At 45.1% G+C, this 12,467-nt stretch overlaps 1 protein-coding gene across 1 annotated transcript in view; it reads right to left on the bottom strand.

Moving 5' to 3' along the window:
* Nucleotides 1-12,467, bottom strand: part of LOC115462184 (serine incorporator 4-like) — a 68,475-nt gene that overhangs the window by 5,778 nt on the left and 50,230 nt on the right. The window contains exon 10 of the mRNA XM_030192201.1: nt 10,543-10,588. Within this exon, the coding sequence (XP_030048061.1) occupies nt 10,543-10,588 (46 nt within the window). The remainder of the gene's footprint in view (nt 1-10,542; nt 10,589-12,467) is intronic.

The following is a 12,467-nucleotide window of genomic DNA, read 5'->3' on the forward strand; positions in this document are numbered from 1 at the left end:
GCAGCGCTGCACAAACATAGAAGAAAGACAGTCCCTGCTCAAAGAGCTTACAATCTAATAGACAAAAAATAAATAAAGTAAGCAAATCAAATCAATTAATGTGTACAGGAAGGAGGAGAGGAGGGTAGGTGGAGGCGAGTGGTTACAAGTGGTTACGAGTCAAAAGCAATGTTAAAGAGGTGGGCTTTCAGTCTAGATTTAAAGGTGGCCAAGGATGGGGCAAGACATAGGCGCCTACGTGTGCCCAACGTGCACCAATTCGCAACCTCCACCTGGCTACTACGTGGCCCGGGCAGTAATTTCAATTTTCACAAACGCGGGAAAATTTCTGGCAGGCGGCGTTAACTGGGCAGTCATCGGCATTGTATGTGCACTGACGATTACCACCTAGTTAACACGTGAGACCTTACCGTGACTTACCGCAAAGTCAATGGGTGGCGGTAAGGTCTCTGGCCCAAAATGGACGTGCGCCAATTTTCATTTTGCTGCACATCCATTCGGCCCCCCCCCAAAAAAGCCCTTTTTTGCAGGTGCGCTGAAGAATGAACCTGCTCGCGTCCAATACACGCCATCTACACCAGCGCAGGTCACTTTTCGGCGCACCTTAGTAAAAGGACCCCTTAGCAAACATTAATGTCCGTTAGCTTTCGTAACGCGTTAATTATTTATTTTAAATATTTTTTTTTTTTACGTTTCCAAAAAGAAAAACATACAAGTAATTTGGTCCAGTAAAACAAACAAAACAAATAAATAGCAGTCATCAATCAAATCCTTGACCAAATAAGCCCACATTAAGCGAGTCAAAGAGAACAGAAATTAAAAGAAAAAATAATCAAGGAAAACTAAGGGTCCCTTTCACTACGCTGCGCTAGTAAATGGGCTTAGCACATCCTAACCAGGACTTTCCAGCGCTGAGCCCATTTCTAGCACGGCCGTAAAATAGGCATTTTTCTGGCCATGTACTAATATTAGCATTAGCCAGGGGCGTAGCTGCTATGGGGCCACGGGGGCCAGGGCCCCCGTAGATTTGGCCCTGGACCCCCTGCCAACAACCCTCTCAACCCCCCCTCCCGCCGCCAACCCGCCATCAACCTGCCGTCACCATCTGCTACCTTTGCTGGCGGGGGACCCCAACCCCCGCCAGCCGAAGTCTTCTTGCTTCGTTTGGTTTCTGAGTCTGTCTGACATCCTGCACGTACACAACGTGCAGGACGTCAGACTCTCAGAAACAGAACGAAGCCTTGCGATCTGGTCCCCTGCCAGCAAAGGTAGGCAACGTCACGGCAATGGCGGGTGGGTGGTCGTCGCCGGGCGGGCCACAGTTGTTGGAGGTGGTTCTGGTGGCGGCGGGGGGTGGCGGCAATGGCGGGTCGGCAGTGGCAGCACCGGGGGGGAGGGGGCTAACATGTACCCCCTCACCTCGGCTCTGGACCCCCCTAACGGCGAAGTCCAGATACGCCCCTGGCATTAGCACTGAAAAAAATTAATATGGTAGCTCACAAGCTAAGTCAGCGTTATTCAATTAGGGCCCTGTTTACTAAGATGTGCTAGTGTTTTTAGCATGCGCTAAAATTAGCGCACGTTAAACGATAAAGACACCCATATATTCCTATGGACATCTGTAGCGTTAGCATGTGCTAATTTTAGGCATGCGCTAAAAATGCTAGCGAGCGTATAGCATGGCTTAGTAAACAGGGCCCTTAGTGTGCGCTAATGTCTGCGCGCTAGCTAAATAGCACTTTCCTACCCATTCCCACTCCCTCCAAAAAATAAGTAGGGAAAAAAAATACTGCGTGATTAGCACATGGTAAAGGGATAATTACCACAAGATGCTATAGCGCACCTTGCTGTAAGCATTTTTCAGCATGCTAAGCCCACATTAGGGATTAGCACGTCTTAGTAAAAAGGGTCCCTAGGTGTAACATCACACACCAAAAATGGTTCTAGGTCAGTTCCCACTGAATCAATTCCCATCCATAACCCCAAAAAATACAAAACACACTAGGACAAGAAATCTCCCTCCCTTTTCTCTTCCAGATCATTTTGGGGGGGGGGGGGGGCAGTACCCCCTAACACCTCCAACATCTTTTATGCATCCCTTTCCCCTTCCAGACATGTAGTTTCTATATGGGGGGCAATGCCCCCCCAAAACTAGGATTCAACCTAATTCTTGTTTAATCCAGGATCTAAATGTAATAAATAAATTGATAAACACAAACTACAGTTCATGTGGGGTGGCAATACCCCCCCCCCCCACACCCCCCAAACTAGGTTTCAACCTAATTCAGCCCCTCAAAATGACACACTGATTATGATTTATAACAAACTGGTAAAAAAGGCCCGTTTCTTAACACAATGAAACGGGCGCTAGCAATGTAATGAGTTCCTGCCATTAATGTTTCCACGGTTGTATTCTGAATATAATTGTTGTTTACATGTGTAAGATTTCTTTATATACAATATTTTTTGAGTAAACTGTGTTACAATGTGGTAAAAGTTTTCCTTGTTCAGGCCCTTCAATCAGTTTAACAATCACATCAGAAGAGCTCCTTACTTGTTAGAATGCAACATACAGTTGCCCATGTGAGAGACTGAGAGTGACAGTGTGTTTTACAGACAGTGTAAGAGAGAGATACACAGAGTGATTGTGTGTGTGTGTGTGTGTGTGTGTGTGTGTGTGTGTGTGTGTGTGTGTGATGTCTGTGTGTGTGTGTGTGACAAAGTGATTAAATGTTTGTCTTCCCTTCTGTTCTGTGCACTTGCCTCCACTGATGTTCGTACCTCCCTGTATATGATTGTTTGTTAGAGATTCAATCCACTCCACTCAGGGCCGTGCCAAGGGTCTGTGGCGCCCCCCCTGCAGAAGATCAGTTGGCGCCCCCAGCGCTCCCCCGCGGACGAACAGTTGGCGTGCGTGCGTGCGTGCCCCCTCCCCCCCCGTGAAAATGATCGCTGCCCTCCCATCCACGCTCCTCTCTCCCCTGCCCTTGACGTCAGAAGAAGGCGGAACACTGAGCGAAGGGAAGACTAGTAGAGATGTCGGGAGCGCCGCCTCCTTCACTGACGCTGCGCCTTCGCTGCCGGACGGAGGTAAATTTAAAAGGGATCTTGCTGGGGGGGAGAAGAGGGCGGGCAGTTGGGACATGGGAGCGGGAGGGCGAGGTAAGCATGGTGCGGCGCTGTGCTTACCTCGCTTATTGTGTTGGCACGGCCCTGACTCCACTTCCCTCCTCCAAGTTCCATTCTGTCTGATTGGGTCTTTGTTCCTGTGATGTCACGTTTGTTTGCTTGGCAACTATGCAGTGTTCCGTTTCCTCGACATGAGGGCGGGGACAGTGAGAGCCAATGAAACGCTGAACTACAGACTTACGAACCCTACACTGCCACGGAGTCAGCTTCAGAATGTTGGAGGTGCTTTTTATTATATAGGATTACTATCCTACCTATGAAAAGTTATTCCGTTATTATACATCTTTTGTGTACATCCATATGCTGCTCTAACCTCTGTGTTCCAGATGTTGTAAAAAAAAAAAAAAAAAAAAAAGCACCGCCAGGACCCGAAAGAAAGAAGCTCTGGTCGGTTAAAAAAAAAAGCTAGGGAAGGTGGGAAATGACCAGGGGGGCAGTCCTTGGTGGGAATTGTACCCCTTAAGTGAGAATTGTCCCGGGGAAATTGTCTTCGGGGGGGGGGGGGGGGATTGGGGGAACTGTTCAGGTGGGAACTCACCTGCTACCACCAAAAATAATGCTGCCTAACTAGAAATAACCCTTCTCATTCTTATTCCCACACCAACTTTCACTAATCAGTGAAATGTAACTACTCACTTCTTTCTTCAACAAAACTGTGAAGGATCTCTAAACACAAAGCTATCAACATGATATTTAATTAAACACCTGCAGGGGAATTTTAAACATAATGTAGCCCTCATTGCAAGCGCCCTAGCCTTTTACATCAAAGCTGTGTACACATCAGGAAATATTTGAAGAAAAAGCAAATGTGCTAAACAAATACTTCTGTTCTGTTTTCACTGAAGAAAACCCTGGAGAAGGACCACGATTGACTGGCAAAAGTACATATGAGAACGGAGCGGATATAGCACCATTCAAGGAAGAGAGTGTTTATGAACAACTTGAAAATCTAAAGGTGGACAAAGCCATGGGACCGGACGGGATCCATCCCAGAATATTGAGGGAGCTCAGACATGTTCTGGCGGGTCCTCTTAAAGATTTGTTTAATAAATCTTTGGAGACGGTGGAGGTTCCGTGAGATTGGAGAACAGCGGATGTGGTCCCTCTTCGCAAAAGTGGTGATATGGAAGAAGCTGGAAACTAAAGGCCGGTAAGCCTCACTTTGGTTATTGGAAAAGTAATGGAAGCAATGCAGAAGGAAAGGATAGTGAATTTCCTGGAATCCAGTAAGTTGCAAGATCCGAGACAACATGGTTTTACCAAAGGTAAATTGTGCCAAACGAATCTCATTGAATTCTTTGACTGGGTGACAGGAGAATTGAATCAAGGACATGCAATAGATGTAATCTACTTAGATTTCAGCAAAACCTTTGACATGGTTCCTCACAGGAGGCTCTTGAATAAACTTGACAGGCTGAAGATAGGACCCAACGTGGTGAACTGGATTAGGAACTGGTTGATGGACAGATGCCAGAAGGTGGTGGTTAATGGAATTCATTTGGATGAGGGAAAGGTGAGTAGCAGAGTGCCTCAGGGATCGGTGCTGGGGCTGATTCTGTTCAATAAATTTGTGAGTGACATTTCCGAAGGGTTAGAAGGTAAAGTTTGCCTTTTTGTGGATGATACCAAGATTTGTAACAGAGTGGACACCCCCAAGGGAGTGAAAAACATGAAAAAGGATCTGCAGAAGCTAGAAGAATGGTCTAATGTTTGGCAATTAAAATTCAATGCAAAGAAATGCAAAGTGATGCATATAGGGAGTAGAAATCCACAGGAGACGTATGTGTTAGGCGGTGAGATTGTGATATGAACAGGCAGGGAGAGGGATCTTGGGGTGATAGTATCTGAGGACCTGAAGGTGACGAAACAGTGTGACAAGGCGGTGGCCATAGCCAGAAGGATGCTAGGCTGTATAGAGAGAGGTGTGACCAGCAGAAGAAAGGGGGTGTTGATGCCCCTGTACAAGTTGGTGAGGTGTCACATCTGTGGCCGTGACCCCTCTCAGACTCACCTTATTTCCTGTGGTCAGCTTCTGAGCTGGCTTCTGTCTGTTCTTTGTGAGTTAGTTCTGTCTCTGTCTCTGTGTGCTGGCTGTATTAGATTGTCAGTGTGCTGTCACCTGTTCCAGATTTCAGCTCAGTCCAGTCCGGATCTTCCAGGCTGCCCGACCCTTAGTTGCCTGGTGATTGTTGCACCTGAGTCTGAGCTGCCTGCTGGGCTTATTAGCCATTTGGAACCTCTCTGCCTTTGCCTTGCGTCTAAGGCCCTGGTATGTTGGTGCTTGTTGCACTTCTGCTAGTCCAGTGATTTGTCTGAGATTCTTGCTTTGATTCTTGCCTGTTTCTAGTTAGTCTGTGTTTGGTTTAGTTTAGGTTTTATTTGTTTTCCTAGCCTTGTTTCTTGTTTGTATCTCAGTGTTTAGTTTCTGTTTGTGTGCTGGCTTTGTGGCTGCTTGCAGCTTTTAGTTCTGTGTCTTGTTAGACAGTGTTTTGTTCCCTGTTTCAGTGGCTGCTTGCAGCTTCCAGTTTCTGTCCCCTAGCTTGTCCTGTCCCTGCCTTGTGTTGTATTGTCTAGCCCAGTTTCCTGCCTTGCTGCCTATGTTCCTTCCTTTCCCCTCTGACACTCAGTCCCTGTGCTGCCTAGCGGTTATCCAGCTCCTGCCCTGTCCTGCAAAGTCCTGTCGGCCACCTGAAGCTGGGAGCTCAACTCGTGGTGGAAAGTGGCCAGGTACAGGTGAAGCCTAACTGTTGTCAGAGTTCTGCCTTGCCCCTGGTGTGGGGTGGTTTTGCCTGCCACTGCCGCACCTCGGCAGTGGCCCAAGGGCTCACAACCCAGTTCCAGCTTTGAAAACGTGACATGAGGCCCCCACTTGGAGTATTGTGTTCAGTTTTGCAAGAACTAAGGATGTACAAAGAATTGAGGTGGTGCAAAGAAAAGCTAAAAAAATGGTATGGGATTTGCGATACAAGACGTATGAGGAGAGACTTGTTGACCTGAACATGTATACCCTGGAAGAAAGGAGAAACAGGGGTGATATGATACAGACGTTCAAATATTTGAAAAGTATTAATCCGCAAACGAACCTTTTCCGGAGGTGCGAAGGCAGTAGAACGAGAGGACATGAAATGAGATTGAAGGGGGGCAGACTCAAGAAAAATGTCAGGAAGTATTTTTTCACGGAGAGAGTAGTGGATGCTTGGAATGCCCTCCCGCGGGAGGTGGTGGAAATGAAAACGGTAACAGAATTCAAGCACGTGTGGGATAAACATAAAGGAATCCTGTTCAGAAGGAATGGATCCTCAGAAGTTTAGCGGAGATTGGGTGGCAGCACCAATGGTTGGGATGCAGGGCAAGTACTGGGCAGATGTCTATGGTCTATGCCCTGAAAATGGCAAAGGTAAATCAAGGTGAGGTATACATATAAAGTAGCACATATGAGTTTATCTTGTTGGGCAGACTGAATGGACCGTACAGGTCTTTATCTGCCATCATCTACTATGTTACTTTCAGGCTTATTTTTGAAAGAGAAGGGTGCCCATCTTTCGATACAAATTGCAAGATGGGCGTCCTTCTCACAGGGTCGCTCAAATCGGCATAATCGAAAGCCAATTTTGGGCGTCCTCAACTGCTTTCCGTCATGGGGATGACCAAAGTTCACGGGGGCGTGTCAGAAGCGTAGCGAAGGCGGGACTGGGGCGTGCCTAACACATGGGTGTCCTTGACTGATAATGGAAAAAAGAAGGGCGTCCCTGACGAACACTTGAACGACTTTACCTGGTCCTTTTTTTCTTACGACCAAGCCACAAAAATGTGCCCTAAATGACCAGATGACAACTGGAGGGAATCAGGGATAACCTCCCCTTACTCCCCCAGTGGTCACTAACCCCCCCCCCCCCCCCCCCCCCCCCCCCAACAAATATAAAAAACATTTTTTTGCCAGCCTCTATGCCAGCCTCAAATGTCATACCCAGCTCCATGACAGCAATATGCAAATCCCTGGAGTAGTTTTAGTGGGTGCAGTGCACTTCAGGCAGGCGGACCCAGGCCCATCCCCCCCCCCCCCCCATTACATTTGTGATGAAAAATGGGAGCCCTTCAAAAAAAAAACCCAAAACCCACTGTACCCACATGTAGGTGACCCCTTTCATCCCTAAAGGCTATGGTAGTAGTGTACAGTTGTGGGTAGTGGGTTTGGGGGGGCTCAGCACACAAGGTAAGGGAGCTATGTACCTGGGATCATTTTTAAAAAATATTTTTCCAGCCTCTATGCCAGCCTCAAATATCATACTCAGCTCCATGACAGCAGTATGCAGGTCCCGGGAGCAGTTTTAGTGGGTGCAGTGCACTTCAGGCAGGCGGACCCAGGCCCCTCCCCTTCACCCATAAGGGCTATGGTAGTGGTGTACAGTTGTGGGGAGTGGGTTTTGGGGGGCTCAGCACACAAGGTAAGGGAGCTATGCACCTGGGAGCAATTTCTGAAGTCCACTGCAGTGCCCCCTAGGGTGCCCGGTTGGTGTCTTGGCATGTCAGGGGGATCAGTGCACTACGAATGCTGGCTCCTCCCACGACCAAAGGGCTTGAATTTGGTCGTTTCTGAGATGGGCGTCCTCGGTTTCCATTATCGCCAAAAATTGGGGATGACCATCTCTAAGGTCGACCTAAATTTCGTAATTTGGGCGTCCCCGACCGTATTATCAAAATGAAAGATGGACGCCCATCTTGTTTCGATAATACGGGTTTCCCCGCCCCTTCACCGGGACGTCCTGTGAGGATGTCCTCAGGAAAACTTGGGTGCCCCTTTCGATTATGCCCCTCCACGTTACTATGAAACATGTATAATGAGTGTGAGGCAAAACACTCAGACACCTCGCTAACAATTTTCATCTGTCCTTTTTGTTATATAAATAAGAAATATTCAATCTTCATTTTATCAATAAATTCACAATTCTGTTCATCTATCTTCACAGTACTTGTCTTAATGGCGGAGGTTAAACTCTTGTAACTTCTGTTGCTCGTCTCTTCTTACTGCCCCGGCATTTTCCAATTTAAAGATCAAACAGTTTGCTCTCACAGACATCCGACATAGCGCTATGTTTCGCTATGTACGAATAACTGCTTCAGGGAGTTCCATTCAAAATTTGGCACTCTTCTTCTCATTTATATAACAAAAAGGACCAATGAAGATTGTTAGCAAGGTGTCTGAGTGTTTTGCCTCATACTCGTTATACGTGTTTCACCCGCTGTTTTGATGGTCCACAAAAATATTAAATTATATATTGTGGGGAAACCTTTTTTGAGTGTGCATATTTACAAACATCACATAAAGCACTATGGTAGCATCAGGGAAGTTTAAAATGTCCACTCCATAAGGACAAATGTTCAGGTCATTGGCGGTCAGTATGTTTTAAAGGCTGCCATGGGCTGTTTTATGCCCAAATATTCAGTGTCGGTCTAAACCCAGATTCCAATGCCACATTGCCACATATCCAGGTATAATCAGGATGCTGCCATTTATCGAGGTGCCAAAGATATTCAACCCATTACCCAGATCACTAACTAGATTTATTTATTTATTTATTGCATTTGTATCCCACATTTTCCCACCTATTTGCGGGCTCAGTGTGGCTTACAATAAGACTTGAATAATAGAAATACATTTGTTACGACTAGGTTATGGATTACATTGAACAGAGTTGTGCGAGACATTTGAATATCATTGGGAGTATAACAATGGGACATCAACATAGAAACATTAGAAGGAGACAATGGGAAAAAAGGGCATTATTAGACACCTAGACATATAGTGTACATAGTTCCGTGAATAAATGTATGATAAAGTTAAGACAGCCTTTTTCCTGTTCTAACTAACTTCATCCAGATAGTTACTTGGTTAGCGGACTGAAAATTACTGCTAACTGGCTTAACTATTGACTCTGACCTCGAGAAATGTTTTGCAAATAATAAAATTAACTATGAAAGTTCAGATGGAGGAAAAGGATCTCAGTTATCTTAGTGACCCTTACAGTAACTTTAACAGCGTCAACTTAACAGGGGACCAGTGTCAACCACTGATCCATAAAAACCTCCATTTTATGATATGTAATGCGTTGGCATTAGTAAGAAACGCAACTGGGTGAGTAAGTAGATGATTTTTTTTTGTTGAGTTAGTTTGTGGTTAATATGTGCATTATTAGCTCGTGTTATACATTTTTGATGTTTTGCAGCTCATTTGCAAAATAGAAAGCACTATTAGTAGACCCCGAGTTGGTGAAATGGGTCCCCATTGGGTGATGCAAGAAAAGTGCTTGCTGAATTTGAATTGCTGAATGGATTTTAAGGGCTGTTTTGATATATATTTATTGAGCTGAGTACAAAGAATTGTTGATATGAAATTTTGCACACATTATGTATAATGGAGGTTTATGTGGATCAATAATAGATGCTGGCACCCTGTTAAGTTGACGCTGTAAAAGCTACTATAAGTGTCACTAGGGTAACTGAGATCCTTCTCTTTCACATGAACTCCCGTAGTTAATTTTATTTATTACATTTATTTATTATTTATTACATTTGTACCCCGCGCTTTCCCACACATAGCAGGTTCAATGTGGCTTACATAGTAAATAGAATTTAAAAAGTCTTGAAGGAGAATTTTACAGATTGTAGTAAACATAGTAATAGTGGGGTTATAAGGATATGTAAATTGAACATGGAGAGGTAAACAAAGATAGGATGAGCAAAAGGAAAAGAGATTGGGAGGGGTATGGTGTGGGGAGGATGGAGAAGAAAAGATTGGGTGATGAGCATAAGGAGATTGGGAGACATAGTCTAAGGTATAATAATCATCAGGACAGGAGTCATGTGGGTGGGCTTAAAAAGTTAAGTTGGGTCGTTAGGGTAAGCTTTCTTGAAGAGATGGGTCTTCAACATTTTTCTGAAGAGTAGATTTTATTACTTGCAAAACATTTCTCAAGGTTGGTATCATGTGCAAGATTGTTTTGCTCCATCTTAGTTGGAGAATAGTGACTCCACCCACACTCTGCCTCCAGACTGCTCTGGCACCGTCCAGATAGTGCTGAGGTAGTCTGCTTGGATATTCAGTGACACTATCTGATTAAGTGCCACTGAACATCAGGGTTTGCTCTGGTCAGCATGATTTAACCAGGAAGCAGTCTCTCCTGTTTTATTAAATCTTTTTAACTACTGGGTAATATGTGACCAGTATAAGCAACCAGCATTGAAAAAGAGGGATTCCTTGCTGGTTGAGCAATGAATCTTGTTCCTGAATGAGCTAACAGCATCTCCGCAACAGAAAACGAGATAAAGATTATGATGTGCTAATTCTGCACTCACCAGTCTCCAGATCCTCTTCTGGGCAACAGAACAAACAGGAAGCTTTCTGTTGGAGAAAAGACGAGAAAACGTGAAGGCCTTCTTCCCATTGGGTCTAAAGTGTCCCTGGTCAGATGTATCATGATGGGGAAAAATAGCAGATGTTTTTGATAGCCTTGGAAATGAAAAGAATGTTAATCTAAAAGATCTCAGTGTTCAGAAGCAGAAAACTACATGGCCAAGATATTACCCACCAATTCAAGGGTTCAATAGTATTTCATTCTTATGCCTGACCCTTAGATAAATAAGAATATAAGAAAACCCATGCTGAATCAGCCCACAGTCCATCAAGCTCAACATCCTGTCTCTGACAGTGGCCAGAAGATCCATTCCCTGAAAGTAATATCCAGAGGTGTGCTGGAGCCGGCTCACGAGAGCCATTTTTTTAAAGATGTTTGGAAGCCGATTGTTAAAGTAAGCCCCCAGTGGCTACTTTAACAGCCAGCTCCCAAAATGTGGGCTCAGGCCCCCTCCTGAACTCCCTTTTACTTTGCTGACAGGGATGCCGACCCCCTACCAGCCAAATAAATAGACTGCTGCTGCTCCCTGCTGCTTGTTTCCAGCTCTGAGCAGCATGTCGGGACTTCTCGCACACGCTCTGAGAATGTACAAGAAGTCCCAACATGCTGCTCAAAGCCAGCTGGGAGCGATGGCAGTTCATTTATTGGCTAGTGGGGCTCGGCATCCCTGCCAGCAAAGGTATGCCTAGTGCACCCGCACGGGGGGGAGGGGGAGAAGAAGAATACATTGCCCCCCAGTCTACCCCTGGGCCCTCCCCCACCCAATTGCAGGACTGCCTACGCCCAGAGAGAGAGAGACGTTGTTAAATATTTACCAGCACACCAATGGTTATATCTATTTCTAGGATGAACAATGGCTCTCTCAAGTTTACATGGCTAATAACTTTTTTATCAACCTTTCTTCCAAGAACTTCTCCAAACCTCTTTTGAATCTCACTATGTTAATCAGTTTGACCACATCCTCCAGCAACAGATTCCACAACTTAATTATGCGCTGCATGAAATAAAACTTTCTATGATTAGTTTAAATCTTCTGGTCATTAGTTTCATGGAATGTCTTTTGTAGAAACATAGAAACAAGATGGCAGATAAAGGCCAAATGACCTATCCAATCTGCCCATATGCAGCATCCACTATATGCAGCATCCACTATCTCCTTCTCTCCCTACGAGATCCCATGTGCCTGGCCCACACTTTCTTGTTCCTGTCCCGCACTTTGTTGTTTGAAAGTTAAACATCATTCCCTACTTAGAAGTCATTTAACACTCAACAGATCACATAGGATCCCCTGAGAAAGTGCAAAACCGAAAGCACTCGCTATTACACAAAGGAGCCAGAATGAACGTAATGAAATTACTCCTAGGAATCTACTCCTTAACATTGGTCCAAATACTGTTAGCCACACCTCTCGATGAATATAACACCATACCAATACTACACAGCCGATTCAGGATTACCAGACACATCAACCTCAACCAAACCGGCAACAGAAGCAAATCATTATCCCACAAACAAACTGCACACCCAACACAAAAAAGCTCTAATAAATCCAAATCGACATACAGACGACAACTAATAAAGGTTCCCACTTTCACCATTACGGAAGATCCATACCTTACAATTCAAATAGGTTACATCAGTGCCAGATCAACAGTACACAAAACAGAAATTATAAAAGATTGGAACACATCAGAAACCTTAGATTTACTCTTCATCAGCGAAACCTGGATCCATGACCAAAAAGATCCCAAAATACTGGACCTTTGCCCTCCGGGATACAACATTACACACTGGACCAGAATAGGTAAAAGAGGGGGAGGCACTGTCATAATCTACAGATCCCATCTCACTTTAGAAACCACTGCT

This window comes from Microcaecilia unicolor, chromosome 1 (assembly GCF_901765095.1).
Source record: "Microcaecilia unicolor chromosome 1, aMicUni1.1, whole genome shotgun sequence".
In the NCBI taxonomy this organism is placed as follows: domain Eukaryota; kingdom Metazoa; phylum Chordata; class Amphibia; order Gymnophiona; family Siphonopidae; genus Microcaecilia; species Microcaecilia unicolor.